Source organism: Pelobates fuscus, chromosome 5 (assembly GCF_036172605.1).
Source record: "Pelobates fuscus isolate aPelFus1 chromosome 5, aPelFus1.pri, whole genome shotgun sequence".
Taxonomy (NCBI): Eukaryota; Metazoa; Chordata; class Amphibia; order Anura; family Pelobatidae; genus Pelobates; species Pelobates fuscus.
Genome location: NC_086321.1, coordinates 64,668,488 through 64,695,210, shown reverse-complemented (window position 1 = coordinate 64,695,210; position 26,723 = coordinate 64,668,488). Strand labels below are relative to the sequence as shown.

Genomic DNA, 26,723 nt, shown 5'->3' with positions numbered 1-26,723 from the left:
GTGATTTAACCCCTTCCTTCCACTTCAGCCTGGCGGGAGGGGAGCCATGAGGGTGGGGGGACCTATTAATACTATAGTGCCAGGAAAACAAGTTTGTTTTTCTGGCACTATAGTGGTCCTTTAACCTGTTATTTACAGAATAAAAAAAGGTTTTGTTTTACTATAACAGATCTTAGATATGAAACGGTTTTGATACTTCTCTAGTCGCTCCCAGAATCACCCGCATACAGCGTCAAATTTCACCTGGAAGGCTGCTGCCCAGTGGCTAGTTGTCTGTTGCTCCATGTGCGCCACAGTGCCATCGGCCATATTGGCTCGGCCTTGTGGTTCCCGTCGTCAGAGTTGCGCCATGGAGCGTCTCGGAGGCGAGTGCTCTCTGTGTGAAGGCAGACCGGGATAACCCCACCGGTCCAAGGGTGGAGGGGGAGAAGGCCCATGTACATAGAGTCAGCTTGTTGTGGTGGCGAGAAAGCAGCCGTCCCTCCCGCGCCTGCCGTGTGTGTAGGCCTCTGACACTTGTCGAACCCCCACCCCCCCCACCCCCATCGGAGTATTATCTGAGCTATGTTGGGTTGTTACATATTTAATATATTTTTGGTTTGCAACAGCATGTTCCAAAGTGAAGCATAAAAAAATAAAAATCAGCTATAGCAGCATTGGGAGTGGAATTTGGTTTATAACACAAGTGCCAAGGTTCAGAACAATCTCTCATTGTTCCAAACTGGAGCAAAGGCCAACAGTGAGAAAAGCTATTGGTATCAGCTGCATAGTGAAAGTCCTGTAAACGCAATAACTAGGGCACAGGTGTGAGCTTCATTTCAACACTCCATAAATGACGAGTTACAAAACAAGGTTTGGGACTATATTATTTGCCAATCACATCTCATCACACAAATAAATCAATTATGTTACACCCTCCCCCCCCCCCCCCCCCCCTTGAAAAAAATAAATAGAAAAAATAAAACTTTACCAAAAGTTACTGTTTCACTGTAAAATACTTTTTTTAAAGTATCTGGCACTGTCTTTGCAGAACACGGCTAAGATTTTCTGGTGTAATGTAAAAGGCCCGAGATTACGGATGGGTCATGTCGTGCAGGTTAATCTCCCATATTTTATGTTGGATGCTTGAATTAAATGCAGATAAGTCATTAAAAACAAATAAAATAGTGGAATAGATTTTAACATATGGTAATACACAGCGAGTCATTTGTCAGAATTTTCCCCAAAAGTTTCTAATTTATTAACGCTCAACAGATGTACAGATTGGTTATGGGAAGCTAAAATAAAAAACTAAATCCACAAACTGGGGCCACATGTTTGTAAAACTTATTTTAATTGGAAATTAGCAGAATAATAAAAATGTAATTTGTCAAGGACCATATACTGCATTTGTAAAAGGCAGCCAAATGGCATACATTAATCATGACTCTGAGGTCAGGGCTTCGTATAAATACTGGCACCAATATTGAATTTTGCCCACTATAGAGTCAATTGTACTCAAGAAGGGCAAAGACAATTTAAGAACCAATAAATAAATACATGCTCAGGCATCCTGACCTCCTGAAGCACAAACCCCTTTCAGTGTAGGAGAAGGTGTTCAGAGTGCATTCAATTAAAATGCTTTGCCGCGGAGGTATAACTGAAAACCTCTAGTCTTAACCAATGTAACACAATCTTTTTTCTATTATTATTAGTATTTATATAGCGCCAGCTTAATCCGCAGCGCTTTACAATAAAAGGGGAATTTAACAAATGAGACAATAACGAAATGTAACAGGAACAAAAGCAGGATGAGGACCCTGCTCAAAAGAGCTTACAGTCTATAGGAGGTGGAGTATAAAAACACAATAGGAAGGGTATTGAGACAGCAAATAGACAGTTGGAAAGTAGCAGGACTGGAGGCGAGAGTGGAGTGTGGCCCTTTAGGAGACAGCAAGAGACAGGTTTGTGAGATAGAAATTACTCTAGGAGGCCATAAGCAATACTGAAAAAAAATGGTCTTGAGGGGCTTCTTAAAGGATTGAAGACTTGGGGAGAGTCTGACAGGGTAGGCAGGCTGTTCCAAAGGAAAGGAGGTACCCGCGAGAAGTCTTGCAGGCGTGAATTTGTAGAAAGGGTGCGAGCAGCAGACAGGAGAAGGTCACCAGTAAAGTGGAGAGACCGAGAGGGGAAATGTGAGAGGGGCTAGAGTTGGTTAGAGCTTTATAGGTAAGGGTTAGTATTTTGAATTGACACCTGTAGGGTACAGGAAGCCAGTGTAAGGATAGACAGAGGGGTGAGGTGTGAGAGGAGCGACATGAGAGAAAGATCAGCCTGGCAGCAGCATTCAGATACCACTAGTTTACAAAAATATACTTCTGATAACATGATTTCCCTAATAAGTATTCTCCTAATGTCAAAAGCTTCCTAAATTTCCTAAAATTAAACAGGTTCTTCATTGCCCCTCAAAGGCATTGTTGGGAGAGGGCATGAGGCTTGGGGGCAAAGCTATGGATGCAGGTTTATAGTTGGAGGAAGGGCTGGGGGACGTTAGTGTTTTTTCTTTTCATTTTACATCAGGTTGCTTTTTACATCTCAAAGCAACCACATATTATAAAAACAAGGATCAGCAGCGGACTGCTCTGACAGACTACGGAGGAGAAGGTGGGGGTGACCTCAGGTGACTTCTCAGCAGAAGAACATGTCTTCCTGTGTACCAGGCTAATTCATTACCTTTTAAACAAACCAGCATATATTATAAAAACTTTCATTGTATCACTAATAATAAATGTGCTCCAATTCAAGCCAATGTGGCAACAGAGAACAAAAACAAAGTTAGTTTGCAATTGCTTGTAAACTTTACTTTTGTCGGGTTTCTTTTTAACTCACAATCTACTAACATGGTCAATGAAAACAAAATACAATTACATCTGTCTGCTATACAATGCTTACTGCCTAGAAATATAGTATAAAAACAAAATTAAAGAAGCACTCCAAAATCCTAATCCACTTCCAGCTAGCTAGGGTGCTTTAGGGGTAAACCATGTCCCCTCTTTCTTGCCTTATTACAGGAGAAATAACCAAGGCTACCTCTTGCCTTGCAATGCTACTTTATGAGAAGCATTGGATGATGATCTCCCATAGCAGGAGCAAAGCTGTGGAGAAGGACCCTCTCGCCACTGAATTAGAGGTAATCAAACTTTATTTCCACAGGGAAAGGGGGTCCAGAAAAACGGAACACTTCAGGTTTCATTCCAAAACAGAAAACATAGCCGTAGCAACACAATGTGCTTTGAAGCATGGAGACAGGGTTAATATTATTCAAGGGTACATGCATTCATAAAACGTTAATAATGGATTCATGGCATGCCTGTTCTGGTTTCAAATATTTGATTTCCTGGGGCACACTTATTAACTAGAAAATACAAGGTGTTATTACTGAAGCAAATACTTAAAAAAAAAAAAAAAAAAAAGCACACAAAAAAGAAGCTAATTTTAGTTATATAGAACGGATATGGAAAGATTCCCCATTTTATTTTTGGTATTTGGTTTTAAATTCATTACAATTCTGTATTAAGTGAATGAGCTTTATAGTGTTTGAAATCTCTCAGCAATGGGTAAAATGTAGAATCACTCACCAATCGATTTTCATCAAAAACTTCAAAGAGTAACCTGTGGTTGGTGGGGTGAACCTGCAACGCAGACAAATAGAACAGCATCTTTAGTAAGTCAGCAATGGTTTGTACTGTCAAAAACATATAATCCTGAAAGGCATGGAATACTGAACCGTGTCCAAAACACAGAACGCACAAAGGTTTCAGTTGTGGTTAATTACTTTACATTTTAACCATGCAGTTTGTGTGTTTAGGATGGACCTGATGGCGGTGTTAGAACAGTGTGAAAACAACAAGAAATTGTTACCCTAAATACTTAGCCGAAAGTTATAGTCTTTGTCAGGAATCGGGTTCTGGGTTTTTATACAAAATTAAAGGGGTACTGTAAGCACCAAAATAGCAAATTGTAGTGGTTATGGTGCTTAAAGACGGTATGTGCTGTCCACATTTTGTCAAGAAACAGGGCTCTCCCTGCACCTAGAGTTTATTTCCACATTAGCCAAGTGGCAACCGAAGAGCCAGACTGTCGGCATCTGATGAAAGTTGTTATGGTGCCTACTCGGTGCCTATCAGTGCTAGTCATTGTTGGTATGATTTGGTATGGCAAAACGCAGATGTAAAAATTGTGCATGTTCTTAAAGGGACAATATAGGCACAAAAACAACTTTAGCTGAAATGAACACTATAGTCACCTAAATGGCTTTAGCTAAATAAAGCAGTTTTAGTGTATAGATCATTCCCCTGCAATTTCACTGCTCAATTCACTGTCATTTAGGAGTTAAATAACGTTGTTTCTGTTTATGCAGCCCTAGCCACACCTCCCCTGGCTATGATTGGCAGAGCCTGCATGAAAAAAAAACTGGTTTCACTTTCAAACAGATGTAATTTACCTTAAATAATTGTAACTCAATCGCTAAATTGAACTTTAATCACATACAGGAGGCTCTTGCAGGGTCTAGCAAGCTATTAACATAGCAGGGATAAGAAAATCTTAATTGAACAGATCTTGCAATAAAGAAAGCCTAAATAGGGCTCTCTTTACAGGAAGTGTTTATGGAAGGCTGTGCAAGTCACATGCAGGGAGGTGTGACTAGGGTTCATAAACAAAGGGATTTAACTCCTAAATGGCAGAGGATTGAGCAGTGAGGCTGCATGGGGCATGTTCTATACACCAAAACTGCTTCATTAAGCTAAAGTTGTTCAGGTGACTATAGTGTCCCTTTAAATTAAAAAGCTAAAGTTGTTTTAAAGCCTATAGTTACTTTTTAAGACAGAAACATTAACAGCAGCTATACGTGAAATGTAAACATTTTCTGAAAACATTATCCTGTATGTACGGTAATTTCGCCATCTGCAATGCTTTTGAACTTGTTAATTCTATAAGAGGCTGATAATGGGGTTTACAGAGTGGAAACGTTTGGAGTTGGACAGCAGAAACCCTGGAAGGTTATCCCACCCTCTAATATTCTTTCCAAAATGCCCCCTTTTGTTCTCCCTTTCTTCAGCTTTCCCTATGCACTTAAGGGACAGGGAAATTGGAATAGCTGTGGCTTTGTCAAAAACACCCCCCATATTCTTCAAATCTATATCAGAGTTTTTTTCCCTGGTATTAAACACAGGGGGTTTTGCATTCTTGCAACATCATTAGTAACAAAGGGGAAGCAGTAAGGTACAATATTTCGGGTTTAGGGCAGTTCTGGCTAGCAAGGATTAGTATTCGCCCTTTTTGAAATGAAATGCCAAGTTGTTAGACGGGTCTTTGGATTACTTGGGTAGATTTACCCCGTGGCTGATCAAGGCCTGTACAATCAATTATAGGCCTCAGCACTCACCCAGGAGCTAAACTGTATTACATTCCCTAGGCTTCTTATCCACTGCTTTTGGAGGAGGGAGATTAGACTTGGCTGCTAAACCAATTGAAGTTCTAAAAAAAGATTTAATTGACAAAACACTGTGGAAAAATACCTCTGTCATCTTCATGCTTTTCGAACCTTTCCAGACCTTGCTCTTGAAATGCAGCCTAGTAAAGTGTATTTTTTTTTTCTTCTTAAAGAAAAACATAAGAATATATATATATATATTTAAAAACAAATAAACAGATTAAAATACTTACTCTGAAAAAAAATTCTTCATTCCATTTTGGGTTTAACGTCTACAGAAGAAGAAGAAAAAAAATAATATTTTAGTACACAATACATTGATGTATAGAGATTACCGGTAGATTTAAACACACTAATCTTAGAATGTATCCCATTAGCAATGAATATTTCTCTTACCAATAAAATTCACAGAGATCATCCTACACCAGATTATGTGAATTGACTGAAATTCTATCCACTCAGTGACTTCAGAGTGTGGAAGTGACTAGGAAGATCTGAGAAGAAATTCCCTCTAAAAATAGAGATCTATTGATAGCAAACTGAGCATTTGAGTTCCGTATATATGTATGTGTTAAAAAAAATAAGAGTGTGTGTGATATATGCATATGTGTATAATAAATATACATAGAACATAAAAGATCCAGTGTACTCACTCACCAAACACCAACTTCGAAGCTCACAAAAGGTAACAGTGTAATGACCGATGTACCCCATACACATTGCATACTGGAGCCAAAAGGCCCAGTAGTTTATAAAGGTCTCCAGAACCCCTCAAATGTGCATTTTTTTTTTTGTTATATATATATATGTCAGGCCAGGTTTTAAAGGAACACTCCAAACACCATAGCTCCTACAGCACTAATGAAGCGGTAATGGTGCCAGGAATGATTTAGTGCCGTCCTACGTAAGTAGTCACACCTTTTCAGTAAGGATTGCACAACAGTTCTGGTGCCCCTTAATAATTTGCTCCCCCATCCCAAAAAGTGAAAACGGGAAGATCAGTGAGAAAAAACAAAAAAGTAAACCTGTCTAATATTGTGTAGACAATACACTTTGTCATGTGCCTCAAACCATTCCTGAACAATTTTTGCAGTGTGGCAGGGTGCATTATCCTGCTGATATAGCCACTGCTATTAGGGAACACCATTGCCATGAAGGAGTGTACGTGGTCTGCAACAATCTCTAGATAGGTGGTACGTGTCAAAGTAACAACCAAATGAATGCCAGGACCCAAGGTTTCCCAGCAGAACATCATCCAGAGCATAACACTGCCTCCACCAGCCTGCCATCTTCCCATAGTGCATCCTGCTGCCATCTTTTCCCCAGGCAAATGATGCACATCCATCTGGCGCCTGATCTAAAAGAAAATGTTACTAATCAAACAAGACAACCTTCATTCATTGCTCCATGGTCCAGCTCTTCCACTTATGTCCCAACTGAAGGCACTTTCAGTAGTGGACAGGGGTCATCATGGGCACTCTGGTTGGTCTGTGGCACTGTGTGTTCTGAAACCTTTGTATCATGGCCAGCATTATCTTTTTTTCGCAATTTGAGCTACAGACGTTTTTCTGTATGATGGTTCCAAAGGGGCTATCATTTGCTTCCCACATGCGTCAATGAGCCTTGGTCAATGACCCTGACGTCTGTTCACCAGTTGTTCTTCCTTGCACCACTTTTGGTAGGTATTGACCACTGAAAACCATAAACACCACACAAGACTTGTCGTTTTGGAGTTGCACTGACCCAGTCGGCTAGCCATCACTATTTGACCCTGGTCAAAGTCACTGAGAACTTTTAACATGCCCATTTTTCCTGCTTACAATACATGAGATTCAAGAACTGACTGTTTACATGTTGCCTAATATATTACACCCTTTAACAGTTGACATTGTAATGATATAATCAATTTTATTCACTTCACCTGTGTTTTTAATGTTGTGGCTGGTGCATGTGTTTTCTCCCTTTATTGCTCGCTACGCACTTAACCTCTGAATAAAATAAATATTTAGTGATTCCTAGTTATCAATCATCTTTTTTTCCTCTATTCCCTTTTTTTTGGTCTGGCGCAACAAGTTGAATTTAGAATCACCAACCTCAAATGGCCTGCTCGGCCGTGTTGGATAGTTTGTGATTCAGGTACATTTCGGCACTGAGTTTTCTAATTTGACCAATTGGTTGGCCAAAATACGAACCAATTGCAATTTGTACCAAAATGAATCTCCAACTCTAGTAAATACTGGATCGGTCAGTGTGAATAACTCATGATAGCTCATGGAGGGAGAACCTTGAATTTCGTAATGGCTGGGCTGATCAACCATGATATGGTTTGGGTTAAACATTCGTATTTATTTAACTTTTGTTACATACATTTACTTTTTCTTTGCTTTTCAGTACATATATTAATATTAATTTAGTAAAAAAAAAAATTTCCGGTATGTGAAACAATCATGGAAAGCCCTGGGCCCCTCTTCTCTGGACAACTATGCTGTGCCTCCAGACCACCAGGGAATATAGTGTGTGTCCCCTCCCTAGACACAGGTAAAAGTCATGGAGGGAAGGGCAGGTAAGTGTCAGGAAGGGGGGGGTGTCTGTGTGTCTCTATGTGTGTGTTTGTATCAGTGTGTCTATCTGTATGTGTGTCATTGTTTGTATCTGTGTATGACTGTGTTTCTATGAAACTACATGTGTTTACCTGTGTCTGTATCTATATGTGTGCTAGTGTGTGTATATGTGCATACATATCAGCATTTCGCCTACACTACACACAAATTCAACCCTGCATTCAAAGGTCAACACTATATACACACCACCATATTTACAAACCACACTACAGAAAAACTGCACGCCTGCATTCAAATGCCAATACGTGCAAACACACCCGTACATTCACTCACACATACTCCATACAAAAACATGCTTACATTCAAACACACAAACATTGCTCAGTGCTAAACACATAAAAAAATAAAATAAAATAAAATACAAACACTGCACAGTGCTAAAAACCATTAAAATATTTGCAGGTGTTTTTTTTTACACTTTAAAGTTGGGGGCGGGGTGGGGGTGCCAATTACTCCATGTTCACCCCTGCCTGTAACTACATATAAGTATTATACACCATTGTGAAATGTTGCTTACAAATCATAATCAATCATACAAGGTCTATGTTTATCCACCTCATGAATCACGCTGTCTCATACCAGAGGCACTAGCAATTTGAGTGAACACTCTCACTCGTCCAAGGCATAGCAGGTGTTGTAGGCCTGGAGCCCCACAGTCAGAGCTAATCCATGACCTTTCCCTGTCAGACTCACTTGTTGGGCTAACAAGAACACTTAGAGAATCTGGAAACAACCATACGTTCCCATGCTGACCTCAGAATTGCCCCTGGTCTCCCAATATAGCTCAGCAACGGGTTTTGTTGTTTCACTGAGGTGAAATAAGTTTAAGTTAAATTGAGACACATAGGTCTGTCTATCTCCAACCTTGCCCACTAGGCGGGTATAGTGCTTTCTTCTTGCCGCACACATGCATCATTCCATCTACTACTATCTGTGACTGATATTACCATATCTTCCTTTTTTTCCACAATTTCTCCATTCTCTTAGGAACTGTACTCTGGTATCACCTAAGGCAAATCCCTACCTTTTGTTGTATTCTTTTACTGTATCCTAATGCCTTCTCATGAAGAGTTCCGCTAGACTCTGCTCTGGGCTCCCAACAGCAGTGTACAGATTTCAACTATCATCAAACTGCTTTTGTTCCTGTTTTAGATTATGTGCAGCCGAATCTCATTACCTTCTGTGTTCATGCAGATGGTACACAAATCTATCTTTCCACACACTGTCACCCGAGATACAGCAGTCATTTTTCAAATGCTTTACTGATGGATCTTCCTAGAAACCTTGTGGTCAGCTAAAATGTAATATTTCATAGACTTCGCTAATATTTTTCCTTCTAATCTTCAACCCCAAATACTTCAGTTAGAATTTAGTGTTTCAGTTAGCGCCACTGCTGTACTTGGGCTATAAGGATTTTCACTAGCTGGCCCAGTCTTCAGAATGCCATAGCACCCGCATTTACCAAGTTTGAAATCTCCACAACTACAATTCGTACTAAGACTTTGGGGGATATTAATCAATATGTTGTGAAAATTGACAGGTAAATTTGGTCATTATTTTTTTTTATTAAAGTCAAGTGTTCTAAATGTGATCCAAAAATGTAATGGTGTCCTCCATAGTGAATATCGCCAGTTTTTGTAGAAATTTCCATTTCAAAAGACTGCACAATTTAGAAGGGAATCCAAATCCTTTTCGGTCTGAAAAGTGTTGTAAAGCGTGATAAATCTTCTGTTACTAGGGGGAAATAAATTGCATAAACTTCAGTCTTCACACTTCCGGTCCCTCCTTTTGGTTGTATAATCTCAGCCAATCCAATGCTTCCCCATAGATAAGCACTGGGAGACTAGTACGCATGACCAGTAAATTACCACACTGTGCCAAGCAAATGCTCTTTAGTTTGACACCGTTCTCACAGGTGACGAGCCTCTAGTGGAATTCAGGACATAACGTTACATTACAGGGTTAAAAGACGAAGAGGATCACTGTACCTACACCACTTCATTGAAACAAAGTAGTGTGTGTGCCTTTAATGGTCCTTCAAATATTTGTACCAAATATTCACCAAATTTAGACCTAGATCTTTTGGCAACACTTTGATAAATGTCCCCCATGTCTTTTAAATAAAGCACTGCGTTGATATTTACAATGTGTAAAAGCAGCATTGTCATAGTCTAGGGACTTTGCTTAATCTGCAAAGACCCCCAACTGTGACATCGCCACTGGTGGTGCGGTGGGGGGAGGTAAAGGTGATCTTTACTTACCTGAACCTGTGCATTGCGAGCCCATGTGCAAAACTACAACATTGAGGTCTATGGAGGATCCCTCAAGGCCGCCATAGACACAGCCAATATCTCTGCAGCCATCACTGGTGACAGCTGGGAAATGGCCACTTCTCGACAGCGATGGCTCTGCCCAGCTTCTAGAAATGTCAGGTGTAGGGAAAACACTGAAACAAAGTAGTCTCTACTTTGTCTCTGTATATCAAGCATGTAAAACTCGCAGCCTGCATGTGGCCCACAATGAATGCATTTGCAGCCCAGCGAGCCGCAAGTTTGACATGTTAAGGCAGAGTAGGCGGGTGTCTGTCAGAGCGCACCGGTGTCTTTCAGTGTTGCGATGGCCGCGGCTGGACAGTGGAGGACCTGGAGGTGCACAGAGGCATGCAATGCCATGTCAGGTCACATTCAGACGAGACGTCAACGTGCTCCACCTTCACATGGTTTCAAGAAGTAACGGGAGGATCCACTTTGGCACAGAGTGCGGATGGCGCCATTGGGGGTATACCAGAGGTTGGACTCCGAAGTCGCATACTGACAGAGGAAATGTGAGTGGAGTTTTTTTAAATAGGTGCTGGGGTTCAGTAGAGGGGGTTGCTGGGATTTAGTATAGGGGGTTGCTGGGATTTAGTATAGGGGGTTGCTGGGATTTAGTATAGGGGGTTGCTGGGATTTAGTATAGGGGGTTGCTGGGATTTAGTATAGGGGGTTGCTGGGATTTAGTATAGGGGGTTGCTGGGATTTAGTTTAGGGGGTTGCTGGGATTTAGTTTAGGGGGTTGCTGGGATTTAGTTTAGGGGGTTGCTGGGATTTAGTATAGAGGGGGAACTGGGGTTTGGTAGAGGAGGGTGCTGGGGTTTAGAAGAGGAGGATGCTGGGGTTTAGAAGAGGAGGACGCTGGGGTTTAGAAGAGGAGGACGCTGGGGTTTAGAAGAGGGGAATGCCTTTTTTTTTGCTGTACTTTTCAAAATAAAGCTAAGTTTCTATGAAATTATTTTAGTTTTTTTTGCGGCCCACATAAACTTAAACCTTGTTTATTTGGCCCGTGCTGGCCTTTGAGTTTGACATGCTTGCTGTCTATCTTTTGACTGGGTTGTAATTTCCCCCAACAAAGTCAGCATGATTATTTCAAAAAGATTTTATCTTTTTTTTAACAGTGCTGCTTTAATTTCAATGCATAACTGTTATAAACTGTACTTACAATGTGACCGGAAGGAACAACGTTTAAATATGAATTTTAAAAAGTATAAAAGAAAAATTTGTATTAATTGACTTTGATCTACACAATTCATAAGCCCAAAACAATTTGGGGTTACCCAATGAAACAATGTCTGAAATGTCACAATAAAGGAAGGGTTTCAACTAATTAATACTCTATGGATTTTTATGTCGGCTGTAACCTTGATGTCTCGTTATCTATAGGACATGCTTTCTGCTCTCTCGCAAGTTTGAAAAGTAAGACTCAGGAGGGAAATTGTAACAGGATTACAAGTCACGCTCATTAGACACAGTACAATTAGACAAACTCTCTAGGACTTGTTCATGGAATTATAGACCATTATGATCCAGAACGTAATTGTTCGTTACGAAACTAATCATGTGCTGACAATTGCCACTGTGTCAATAGGTTGTTAAAGGGTTACTACAAGCTCCATGACCATTTCTGCTATTAGAAGCGGTCATGGAGCAAGGAATCTGTATGCGCAGTATTACTGCTTGAAATGCCACTTTTCCAAAGAGATCTATACATTTGTGTTACACCTCCGGCACACTTAGGCATCCCAAAACTCTGTTACGGATTGCCTATTGTTAATTCTGTGCAAAAAAATTATGTCTTTCATAAGGTTCCAATTAGCTTAACAAACAGTACTCCAGAAATATCAGGTTATTCTTTTCTTTCTGAATTCTGCATTTTTGTACTGTTAATGACTTTGCCCACTAGATCACTCCTGGCAGAATTATTCTTTTCTGCATTGCGTCCCTCATCAAATGATATGTCTAGCCATTTCATCTAACTAACTCTAAAAATCTGTTCTAGAATCTTGAGTCTCAATATTTAGAGTTCTCTCTTCAGGTTAGACCTGGACTAGTTTCAATGTCTACCTACAGATATCTGCAAGTCCTCTCTCCACATAATGTGAAGCAACCCTGGACGATAATTTTGGCTTTCTTTGGGCCTCGTCAGCAAGTTGTAGTTGATACCCCTATAGGCACAGTAAGCACGGTGGTCCGAGCCTGTATTAACCTTTTAACTTAAGGAAAGCACAAAGAAAAACAGACAATATGAGAAATCTGAGAACGGGCAGAAGCTTAGAGAAACTCAGTGGCTTGCCCTTTGGGATAGTTCTCATATTCTCTGTTTTTGATGCAAATACTTTTACTAACCTTCTGTAAGACCACATACGACCAATAATTTGCTGAGTTTATATAGAAAAACGTAACACTCATTACAGGAGCTCTTTCACATATGAGTTCCAATATTTTAGCTTGTTTTTCAACAATAAATGTCCATTCACTGATGCCAACAAAAGTTCAGTGTATCCAACTTTTTACTGGCTGACTCACATACTTCCTGCCCTTACTTAAATATTGTCAACAAGTATTCTGCTTCTAATGTTTAACCTATCCAGACATTATGTACAGTATTATAAGCCTTGAGATACAATCCACGGCCTGGTGGCTGCCATCTCATTAAAATTATTAATTTTACTGGCTTAAGGCCAGCCTTGGCACGTGTACCATAACACTGTATGTTTTTCAGACTGGATGGTTTGCTTCAGCACTATTCTATGCTATTCTTCGCAATCTGTTTTGCCTAATACCTTAGCTATTCTATAAATACTTACAAACAATAGCTGCTTTATCTTGTTCTTATCCAGAAGAATGTAGCACCTCACATAACACACAGAGAGCAGGCAGCACTATCTCATCTAAATGTCTTCTAGTGAGTGGAGGTTGAAGAAATGTGCAACAGCAAGCACTAAAGCCCCCCAGCAGACCAGAATCATTACTTGCTAATCATACTAAGCATGGAACTGTATTGTACAGTGTATTCAAGTTTAATATCCTGGGTTCTATCATATAGCCATCTGTCATACAAGTTTCATAGGCTACATGGACTAGGAATGTCTGGGTACCGAGAGTCAGTCAGTCAGAGCTAAGTCTGTCCAGGGATTATCCCTATTCAAGCAATCAAATCGAACAGTAAACACCACCAACAGAAACCTGAAAACAAAACAATTTACAGTTTATTCCCTGGCAAAGGTTACATAGTTGTCTAGGTTGAATTTTTTTTTTTCTTCAAAAAATACCATCAAGTTTAACCCTGAACCCATTCTTGTATGATGTTGATCAAAAAGAAGGCAACACACAACTGTAGGAAGACAGAGAGGACACAAACACCTGACACACATTTACACCAAGAGGACACAGATACACATTTACACCCAGAGGACACTGGCACACACACACACTTACACACACTTACACATAGGGGACACTGGCACACACACACACACACACACACTTACACACAGGGGACACTGACGCACGCACACACACACACACACACTTACACACAGGGGACACTGGTGCGCACACACATGGGGCACTGGCACACACACATTTACACACAGGGGCCACTGGCGCACACACATTTACACACAGGGGCCACTGGCACATACACACACACACACACACACACGGGACACTGGCACAGACACACACACACACACACACACACACACACAGGGCTCACTGGCACACACGCACACAGGGCACACACACACACACGGCACACTGGCACACACGCACACACATTTACACACAGGGGACGCTGGCACACACACATTTACACACAGGGGACGCTGGCACACACACTTACACACAGGGGACGCTGGCACACACACTTACACACAGGGGACGCTGGCACACACACATTTACACACGGGGCGCTGGCACACACATTTACACACAGGAGGCACTGGCGCACACACATTTACACACAGGGGGCACTGGCACACACACATTTACACACAGGGGGCGCTGGCACACACACATTTACACACAGGGGACGCTGGCACACACACACACACACACATTTACACACGGGGCGCTGGCACACACATTTACACACGGGGGCACTGGCGCACACACACATTTACACACAGGGGGCACTGGCGCACACACACATTTACACACAGGGGGCACTGGCACACACACATATACACACAGGGGGCACTAGCACGCACACACACACATTTACACACAGGGGACACTGGCACACACACATTTACACACAGAGGACACTGGCACACACACATTTACACACAGAGGACACTGGCACACACACACTTACACACAGAGGACACTGGCACACACACACATTTACACACAGGGGACACTGGCACACACACATTTACACACAGGGGACGCTGGCACACACACATTTACACACAGGGGACGCTGGCACACACACACACACACATTTACACACGGGGCGCTGGCACACACATTTACACACGGGGGCACTGGCGCACACACACATTTACACACAGGGGGCACTGGCGCACACACACATTTACACACAGGGGGCACTGGCACACACACATATACACACAGGGGGCACTAGCACGCACACACACACATTTACACACAGGGGACACTGGCACACACACATTTACACACAGAGGACACTGGCACACACACATTTACACACAGAGGACACTGGCACACACACACTTACACACAGAGGACACTGGCGCACACACACACATTTACACACAGGGGACACTGGCACACACACATTTACACACAGGGGACACTGGCACACACATTTACACACAGGGGGCACTGGCACACACACATTTACACACAGGGGGCACTGGCACACACACATTTACACACAGGGGGCACTGGCACACACACATTTACACACAGGGGGCACTGGCACACACACATTTACACACAGGGGGCACTGGCACACACACATTTACACACAGGGGACACTGGCACACACACATTTACACACAGGGGACACTGGCACGCACACATTTACACACAGGGGACACTGGCACGCACACATTTACACACAGGGGGCACTAGCACACACACACTTTTACACACAGAGGACACTGGCACACACACATTTACACACAGGGGACACTGGCACACACACATTTACACACAGGGGACACTGGCACACACAATTACACAAGGGGGCACTGGCACACACACATTTACACACAGGGGACACTGGCACACACACATTTACACCCAGGGGACACTGGCACGCACACATTTACACACAGGGGACACTGGCACGCACACACACACAGGGGACACTGGCACACACACACACACACACACATTTACACACAGGGGACACTGGCACACACACATTTACACACAGGGGACGCTGGCACACACAAACACACACATTTACACACAGGGGGCACTGGCGCACACACACATTTACACACAGGGGGCACTGGCACACACACATTTACACACAGGGGGGCACTAGCACACACACACACACACACACACATTTACACACAGAGGACACTGGCACACACACATTTACACACAGGGGACACTGGCACACACATTTACACAAGGGGCACTGGCACACACACATTTACACACAGGGGACACTGGCACACACACATTTACACACGTGGGACACTGGCACACACACATTTACACACGTGGGACACTGGCACACACACATTTACACACAGGGGACACTGGCACGCACACACACACACACACACACATTTACACACAGGGGACACTGGCACACACACACACACACATTTACACACAGGGGACACTGGCACAAACACACACATTTACACACAGGGGACACTGGCACAAACACACACACATTTACACACAGGGGACACTGGCACACACACACACACACACACAGGGTGCACTGGCACACACACATTTACACAGAGGGGACACTGGCACACACATTTACACACAGGGGACACTGGCGCGCACACACACACACACATTTACACACAGGGGACACGGGGACACTGGCACACACACACACACACACACACACATTTACACACAGGGGACACTGGCACACACAGACACACACATACACACACATTTACACACAGGGGACACTGGCACACACAGACACACACATACACACAGGGGACACTGGCACACACACAGACACACACATTTTTTATTTTATCCAGCCTCGCTACCTTTGGGAGAGCTGGAGTGGATCATTTTCCTGGGGTCCAGTGGAGATTATTTTCCTGGAATCCACTGTGGGGCTTGTTTGTGCTCTTCCAGCACTGCTCCCTTATGTGCGGTTTAGTGGGCCGGAGTGAAGTCATAAACCGGATCCCAGCCTCACTGCAGGATGCAAGAGGGAGCAGTGCTGAAATATCATTAACAGTACAGCTGCCTCCCCTCCTTTGCCTCCATTTTCCACCAGTTGGTCATCTGCTTGGGGGCACTACGGTAGCCGTTTGCCCACCAATTGGAGTGCCCCCCTGCCTTTGGTGCACGTTCCCCTGAATTACGCGTACCACATGTTGAGAAATTAGTCCCTAAAGCAATGATATTAGAGCTAAGAACTCAAATTCATGGACATTGAAACTAAATACTGTATGGAATGTTTTGAGCACCTTAAGGAACATTTGCATGTGATATCTATATATAAAATATATTTGAACTGCTCTCTTTTGCAGCTTGCCCTTTTCACAATGGAAAATAGTTATAGTTCCCTTTGCTCAAAAGCCAATAAAGGAAAATCGAACACAATTACGTCACGATAATCTTTAATGAAGTCCTTTTTCTGTGTTGTCCCAAACCTCCCTCCGAGGACTGTCTGTACTGGAGCGAACATTGGACAAGATTATAAATGTTACGGATCGGTTTTCGCACCGGGGCCCCATGGGTTGTGTGTACGCCACTGCCCACGTCTGCCTGTTGTCAAAAAAAAAACAAAGCAATCCTCACTACAACCAACCAGCAAGATATGCTCCAGCCTGGCCTCTTTGCTGTCACTGTCCTGTTTTTTTCGCACGAACCCCTCCAAACTCTTGTCTGCAGGATTGTACCTTCATAAGAAATACCTTCCTGCAAGACATCCGACTATCAGTCTCTGCAGTCCTTCAGATAATCCCTAAAAAGCCAATTGGCTCTCCCCTCATCAGTTTCCTCTGCTGTCTACCTCCTCCCAAACACCCCTCCGATCCTCTGCTACATACAATTCACTTCCCTTTGTGTATTCGTCCCTCAAGCCTTTAGATTGTAAGATTGTTTGAGCCCTCTGTCCCCATATGTCATCCATGTTTTGTTAGAATTAAAAGTTTGTCTTGTTTATCTATTGTACAACGCTGCAGCATATGTTGGCACTATATGAATTACTGTAATTGTAGAGTAATGCTTTACAGGTAAATGCAGAGCTTACTAGGCAGTCCATGCATTAAAATAAAATTAAAAAGAAGATAACCGTTTCAATATTTAGCTATATGTTAATCCAACAAGTATTAATAATCATTCCATGTATTAACTCTGATCTGAAAACAATGTGTTTCTCCATCACCTCTCCCACAAGTCTCTGTACGGTCAGAGGCACGGCAGGTAAGTTCAATCTTGTGTTAACCAGGTATGTCTCGAATAGCAGTGAATGCCACCTCAAGCTTACATACTGATCGTGCCAGCGTATCCTCTGCTTGAGATACATAGAATGAATGTGCAATGCCGGAAGCATGATAATACTATACTGGCCTTAATTAAGACACTATCTGCTTTTATAAAGAAAAACTTGGTTGTCTCAACGTAGCATGTTTAGTAAAAGCCTTGTGTTATTTCATGAGCACTCTGGGGAAACGAGCATTCTATCCATATCATTCAGCACATACTGCCAGTTCTTATAAACTGTGCCTTGGCACCCTTTAGCCCAGTAAGACAAAACATGCCGTTACATAACTTTATTTGCTTAAGAAGTTTATTTGTGTGGCTAGCACAAGGAAACAAAACCTACGTAGCCAAATACTTCAAAAATACATTATTACCTTACATGTCAGTCTATCATATGCGTAGCTCTCCCATTATTTAAATAGTGCGACTTGAAACTTTAAACCAGTTACTGCTTCTGATACAGTATATGTTGGCAGAATGCGACTCCACGTATTATTCCCCATTTTACTTAATCCGGTCCATTGTGAGTGCATACATTCAAAGGGACTTATCTAAGGTCAAAATAGCCAGATTGGAAAAATTCTCTAACTCAGCTATGCTTCCAGCTTGGCTTCTTAAGTCACTAAAACCAAAATTCCAAAACAATTTTAAATTTAATGTCCACCATATCTGTCTTTATTGAAAGCCATCCACTTGTCCTCACACTTCTGTTTTTTGTTTCTTTTTAGATTCTGATTAAATTAGTGCCACCTGAATAGTATCTCCTGAGAGTCCAGTGGTAATTGCTCCAACTGCTGTATCTCTAGTACCTGTTAAAACTACACATTTAATTCTCCAGGTCAAGCCTTCCGTTATCCAGACATCAATCACAGTAGTTGTAATCGACTGCGGGATAACAACTAGGCACCTAGGACATACCTGAAAAAGATGAAACAGTAGTGGACAAGACTATATTTAAAAGAAGAAAAACTACCACAACAAGAGGACATAATCTTAAATTAAGGGGCAAAGGTTTAAAAATAATATCAGGTAGTATTACTTTACTGAGAGGGTAGTGGATGCATGGACTAGCCTTCCAGCTGAAGTGGTAGAGGTTAACACAGTAAAGGAGTTTAAGCATGCGTGGGATAGGCATAAGGCTATCCAAACTATAAGATAAGGCCAGAGACTAATGAAAGTATTTAGAAAATTGGGCAGACTAGATGGGCCGAATGGTTCTTATCTGCCGTCACATTCTAGGTTTCTATGTTGCACTATATAAAAAATTCTGATTAAATACGGCACATGCACCTTCATTGCACTACAAGCAATTCTCAGATCTACACTGCTACTAGGACAAAAAGGACATTTCCAGGTTGTCCTTCTCTTCAATAATCACACTATCACGCCAACACCACTCTGACATACAACTGTAATTATCAATTATTAACAAGACCGTTGATAAGCAAAATCCATTGAGAGTCAAAAGGGCCTGCCACTACCATCAATATTAACCAGCAATCACATGTATGGGTATAAGCGTTTCGCATATTCCTGTAATACCAAGTATCACAAATGCTAGAAAGCAAAGCAGCTGCATGCATCTCATGTTCTATTTCAAAATAAAAAGAGAATAACAATGTTCTCCATAAAACACCAACATAATCTTTAGAAAGTAAAAAAAAAAAAAAAACATGTAGAGGTCACTGCGCTGTACTAACGAAAGCTTGCAAAATCACATCTTAACCATTTCATTTCACATGGAATAGTCCAGACACGAGCTGTATTCTAGCTTCTCGCCATATGGCAAGCAAGTTACACATCTCTGATCGTTTCACAATATTTCATGGATCAATGTGGGATGTAGAAACATATATACTGACCAGGTGCTTAAAGGTGACAGTTCTCCCCAAACAAGAGTGGCAATTCTGCAGTGTTCCAAATAGGTAGATGTGAGCTTCTCAAAGATCTGTGTCTCTGTCAGTCCTGCCTCTAAATGTGACGACTGGCTGGTTATGGTAAACTACACAGCAAACAATGAACCCTGACAACCAATAATAGCAGTTCTTTCTGTTTTCAAAACAAGTTCTACAACTACCTGTACCGTGATCTATTCAGCCAAACGTCACTTGCACACAGAGAAAATAGATTTCTGTACATTGATTCTACAAGAACAATGGAGCGCTTTCAATGAATACAAAATAAATCAAATTAAGAGAACATCACCTTGTGTTCGTTTTGTACTAGAGGTCTGTATGACTTATGAACAAAAGCAGTGGATGTGATGTCTGCAGTAGTGATACTGTACCTTCCTAGAACATTGCAGCATGACTGTTATTATGTAGTTAGAAAGTAGAAGTAGTGACTATCCCCTTACTAGTATAACAAACCGCACTGGGCAGTAAAAGTGTAAGAGTGCCTGAGAGAGTAGATGAGTGCGTCTGTGAATGGCGTAAGACAGAGAATGTGCAAGAGTGACTTACTGTGTCCAAGACTGGATGTACCCGTAAATTATTCCTGGCATTTTTGGGCACTAATCCATTTGTTCCTCTTTTCTAGTGGCTCCATATTATTGGTGTAGCAGAGCTCTACAGCAATAATAATAATAGTAATGTGTCTTTAAACTACAGTAAATGTGTTAACAACTCAGCCTGTGTAAATAAGATACATTGTTCATCTTCTAAATGACGTTTTAGTTGAAATCAGACAGGGGTGCATAGAGGAGCACCTCAGAGCTTTGACCGGAGCTGGATTAAAGTAAGTGAAACTTTACTTTAAGATGCTCTTTGAGCATTTTTCTAGGAGAGGATATATAGAATAATGCCAATAGGGCACTATTCTATTTGCTATTAAAAAGGGTTGGAGAGATGCTTTAAAGGACAACTATAGTGCCAGGAAAACGCACTATAGTGTTAATGGGTCCCCTTCCCACCTGGCTCTAGGAGGAGGAAGGGGTTAAAGGCTTACCTTTCTCCAGCGCCGGGCTCCCTCGGCACTGGGGACTCTCCTCCCTCATCCGCCGAATGCGCATACGCGGCAAGAGCCACGCGCGCAGTCAGTCAGTCCATAGGAAAGCATTTCTCAATGCTTTCCTATGGACGCTGGCGTCTTCTCACTGTGAAAATCACAGTGAGAAACGCGGATGCGCCTCTAGCGTCTGTCAATGAGACAGCCACTAGAGGCTGGATTAACCCTAGTGTAAACATAGCAGTATCTTGAAAACTGCTGTTTACAGCTGCAGGGTTAACCCTAGATGGACCTGGCACCCAGACCACTTCATTGAGCTGAAGTGTTCTGGGTGCCTATAGCAGTACTTTAAGAGTGTCTGCATGTCTGGAGAGTGTTATTACTTATTACACAAATTACTTTTACAATACATAAACATGTTTTTAAAATTTCCATTTCAATATTAAATCATAATATCGACAGGTGGGGGTATATGGGGGTGTTACCAGTAGTTTCTGCGCTACAGAGTGGTGTAAAAGCGAATACTCTCCCCTGAATCAATGATGTCCTGTCTGTAATATACCAGCTGTTTTGTATTTTTCCATGATTCCCATGCATCCAAATTAGGTGCAGTGCCAAATGCTAGTTGTTGCTTTGTTTGACTCTAAATCTCTAAAATGAGGGTCCTTGATGGTCCTGCAGCTGAAAATGTGTAGGATTTACAAGCTGTTCTTTAAAGGGGCACTTTTGACATCAACCCCTTCGTGACCAAACCGTTTTTAAATTTTCGTACCGTTAAGGACCAGGGCTCTTGTGTTTAGCTGTAATTAAACGCTTACTCATTTACTGTACTGTGGTCTTTATCCCTTTATTTTAATATCATTTACTATAACATTTTTACAAATTATGATGAAAAAAAACACGCTTTTTTAGCTTTGACCCCCAAAATCTGTTACGCATCTACAACCGCCAAAAAACAGTTTTAAATAGTTTCAAAATTTTGTCCTGAGTTTAGAAATACCCAATGTTATCATGTTCTTAGCTTTTTGGGGGGCTATAAGTACAAGGAGCACTTTGTTATTTCCAAACCATTTTGTTAAAAATTAACACAAGTTATATTGTAACACTGATATCTGTCAGGAATCCCTGAATAACCCTACACATGTATATATTTTTAAAAGAAGACAACCTAAGGGAATAAACTTGGGGTATTTTGACTCTTTTCATGCAACCATTTTAACACCAATCTATGGCAAATTTATAAAAAATAAAATAATAATTGGTGATTTGTTTGACACACATAGCAATTTAAGAATACATTTACGGAGAACTTTAAGGGTTACTGGCAAACAACACCCCAATTTGTGTTCAGCAACATCTCCTGAGTACAGATTCCCCCCCATGTATAGGTGTGTCGGGTTCTCTGGGGGCTAGAATACCTTATTTGGAGGGGGTGCATTCCAGTTTTCCAACTTGGAATTTTCAAAGCTGGTCATCATTTACACATGTCCTATCTGGGACATTTTTGAAGCCGGGCAATGTAATTTACCTCCATCAAACCATATATTTTTGAAAATTATTATTTCAAATAGTGGTATTTTAACACTTTCCATGCACTAATTCTATCACCAGTCTTTTTAAACTTTTGGGTAGTCATTTTTGTGTTATTTTTCTCTCACATTGTACTTTAGGCATGGATTCTTAGTTGCTGTTATGTGTTACTGACAAAGAACACCCCCATATGTGTTCAGGAACATCTCCAGAGTACAACAGTACCCCCAATGTACAGGTTTTATGGGTTTTTGCAAATGTATAGGGGTCAAATGTAGGGTTTTCCCCTTTTCCATGTTTGCACATTGAAATTTGCCAGATTGGTTTGCTGGGCTTATGTTGCCTTTGAGACCGTATAGACCGTATAGACCCAGGGTATTCACAGTCTTTTGTAGTAGCCACTTGGTCACAATGCATTTTTAAAAATGTTTTTTCCCCCAATTTATAATTATATATATATATATATATATATATATATATATATATATATATAAAAAACACAGACACAGAGGATGTCCCTGCACTCAAGCTGAACATAAGTAGATTGCCGGGTGCAAGCCAAGGCTTAAATGTATCCAGAAAAAGCAACAAATGTAGCTGCACTCACGGTCTGTAGTTAAAATCTTCAATTCTTTATTGGTTCATTTTAAAATTGGATCGACGTTTCAGTCCCCCTTGTGGACTTTCCTCAGGATCAGAACATGGCAAGCAGGCCTCTCCAAATCCCAGTGACGAAGGTGCTTTCGTCACAATATATATCAAAATACACCAAGAATGAAATTTGTATATACCGTATATATATATACACACACACACACACACACACACACACACATATATATATATATACATACATACATACACACACACACACACACTTTTATTTCCTAAATACCGGTATGTACAATATATTATAATTAAAGCATTTTATAATATATTATACATATATAATGCATATATATGATCTCAAGTGTATTTTGAGATATATGTGTATATATCTCAAAGTACACTTATAATGAAATCATATATATGCCTTATATATGTATAATATATTATAAAATGCTTTAATTATTTTATCATATATTATACATATATTTATTTTATTTAATTTTTTTTTTTACTTTTTAGCAGCCTGGGGGACTGTGTGACAGCTCAGACAGTCCCCCTGCTGGCAGCTCCTAGACTCATATTGCGGCGATGTGATCATGGTGATCACATGGCCCTGGAGGGCCAGGGTAGTCGGAGCTGCAGCAGGGGGACTCCAACAGTCCTCCCTGACCGTGATCGCCGGTACATGTAAGTCCAGGGCTCCTATTTGCCGCATCCTTATTGACCGTTTTGTCTGACGTACATAGAACATCCACGGTTGTTAAGGGGATATAGATATATATATATTAAAAATGAATTATTGGTGTAATTTAATATTGTGACGAAAGCACCTTCATCACTGGGATTTGGAGAGGCCTGCTTGCCAGCCTCTTGCCCTGTGACTATGGCCCCTGGGATATATTGCCCTTTAAAAACACTATTTGGGCATATTGGATTTTAAAGGCACTGTTTCTGCCCCTTGGACTTTTAACTGGAACAGACTGAAACATGTGGCGGGGGCCATCTTAAATTGTCCAGCAGTGTTTTGCCGTCGAGTGTATGGAACTGTTTTGGGCATGGGACCATGTGCACGGTGGAGCAAAAATAGAACTTCCAGGAAATTCCTGAACCCCTGAACCAATCTGAGTGATTTTTGGATATGTTGTTCACCCAGATCGGGGCTATTAGGGGATGTGTTGTATTTAGGGGTTTGTAAAAATTTATGTTTTTTCTGCTTAGAGTTAATTGAGTTAGTCCATTGTCTTAGTTAATTGTATCACAGGCAGAGGGGAGGGCTTGTGTGCGGTATGTGGGAGTGTCGGACATTGTTGTATTGTTCTGATTGGTTTGTGTGCCTGTGTCAGGTCCAGGGGGTGTGCCTCTGGCCTGAGGAATTGTATAAATTGAGAGTGCTGGCTTGCATTAAACAGACCTGTTCTACCCTTCATGAAGTCTTGGATCATGTTTGGGGGGATTGGAGAACTACCTACACTCTGGGGATTGCTATAATCACTATACTCCCCAGAGTAAGCTCTTGTAAGAGCTTGTTCCCTTTTCGCTCTCTGGACTAAGGTGAGGTTCACCAACTGGAAGCTGGAGCCCGGTCTTGGGTCCAGGGTGGAGGACGGCAAAACCCCATCTAAGCTGTGGCGGTTTGTGGGGTTTGCGGTGGTTATGGTGTCGAGTGCGGTGCTGATGGTCCTGATGGCGAGTACTAGGAGCATTGTTCGACGTAGGCACCCAGTCGGGGTGGCAGGCGGTCCGTCACGCACTTCCGGCATTCCCCTTCTGGCAGCACTGTGGACACCTATTGCGGCCATGTGACCGCTCTTTTAGGGGTCCTGTGACCCCTTAGGGTCCTAAATTGCAGCGGGGGTTGTGAATAGTCTGTACACTGTAATACCACATGATGAGGGCATTGAGGCTATGAGGAAATTACTCTCTAGTTCTGCATGTTATCATGGACCCCCGATCGAATATACCATGGAACTATTATCACTGGCCTTACGGAACAACTATTTCCGTTTCGAAACGAAATGGTTTCTACAGATCTCTGGGACCTCCATGGGGGCAGCGATGGCCCCCATGTATGCAAATACTTTCATGTTCGACTTTGAACAACAACACATACTAACACGTTATCAAGAACAAATAGTAAGATGCTATAGGTTCATAGATGACATACTGATCCTTTGGAGTGGCACTTATTGAATATATTAATGGGTTACCCACCCCATTAGAGTGACCTCAAAAATTGACACCGAAAATATCCAATTCCTTGATGTTGAACTGACAGTTATTAATCAGAAACTAGAGTATAGACTATACACCAAACCTACCGACCGTAATACCATCTTACACTCTGAAAGTTTTCATCCGCAACATCTAAACTCATTACCATTATCACAATTCTTGAGGGTAAATCGTAACAATTCCCAGGAAGAACAACGCGAGAAACAACTGAAAACTATGTATCTGAAAATTTAGGAAAAGAGGATATAAACGACCGGTACTGGAGAAAGCCTTGCTTAAAGCTAAAGAACAGTATAATAAGGGAATAGTACCCCGAAAGGAATTACAAACAAGAACAATATTCCCAATGAAATTACACTCTGCAAGTAAGAAGATTACGGAATCTATCACTCAAATTGGAACATACTTAAGCAGGATCCGACACTCCCTAAAGAATTAATACAAAAAACGATGTTTTGCTACAAGAGGAACAGGAATCTAAGGGACTTACTAGTAAAAACGGACCCTATCCACGGTTATAAACCATCCACAATGGAGAAAAATAATGGCTGTGTTAGATGTCTAGGGTGTGTAACCTGTGGTCACATAATCCCTTCTAAGACTTTCTCCCATCCCCATACGGGTAAAGTCTACAAAATTGCCCACAGAATACATTGTCGCACAGAGTTTATCATATATAAACTTACATGTCCTTGTGGACTAAGTTATATTGGCAAGACTGAGACAGCTCTTTGCGAGAGAATTAGAGGCCACAGGTCAAGTATCCGCTTGGCCTATCGTGATGGCAAGTCGGATAAACCTGTGGCCCAACATTTTTTTAGAGAAACAACATCAACTCTCTACCTTACGATGTGTGGCTATCGACCATATCCCGGTGGCAGCGAGAGGGGGAAAATCGAGCCAAGTTCTTGTTGCAGAGAGAGACGTATTGGAACTGAGCACATTGTCCCCAAAAGGCTTAAATGAAAAATGCTCGTTTATTTCATTCCTATAAAATTCTTAGCTAACATATATTAGATAATTTAATTCCTCGATCTAACAAAGTTATTTTTTTTTTACTACTTTTTTGATATATAATTGATTTCATGTATCTGATAATTTCTTGTACATATTTTATCTTATGAAAGAGAACAGTATAAGGGGGGTGCAGAGAAAAATATACACAAATATGGTATACTTAGTTTGATGAATGAAAACACCTCCTGAATGGCCCACAATAAAAACATACCAGTAGTATAATACTGTTTTAAAAGGAACATAAATAAATGGAGGGTAATTGGTCACTCACAGTATGCAGAGCCACATAGAGCTGGCTCTGACTTCAAAGGCAGATGAATAATAAGCTTATTCAGGCTT

At 41.5% G+C, this 26,723-nt stretch overlaps 1 protein-coding gene across 4 annotated transcripts in view; it reads right to left on the bottom strand.

The window, feature by feature from the left end:
* NEDD4L (NEDD4 like E3 ubiquitin protein ligase) overlaps positions 1-26,723 on the bottom strand; it is a 347,833-nt gene that overhangs the window by 129,068 nt on the left and 192,042 nt on the right. For 3 of the 4 annotated variants that reach the window (XM_063453944.1, XM_063453945.1, XM_063453946.1), the window contains exons 4-5: positions 5,707-5,745; positions 3,618-3,671 (exon numbers count right to left, since the gene is read on the bottom strand). In XM_063453944.1, the coding sequence (XP_063310014.1) occupies positions 3,618-3,671; positions 5,707-5,745 (93 nt within the window). Of the gene's footprint in view, positions 1-3,617; positions 3,672-5,706; positions 5,746-19,912; positions 20,014-26,723 lie in introns of those variants that run through there. The other variant, XM_063453948.1, reaches the window with a different exon arrangement.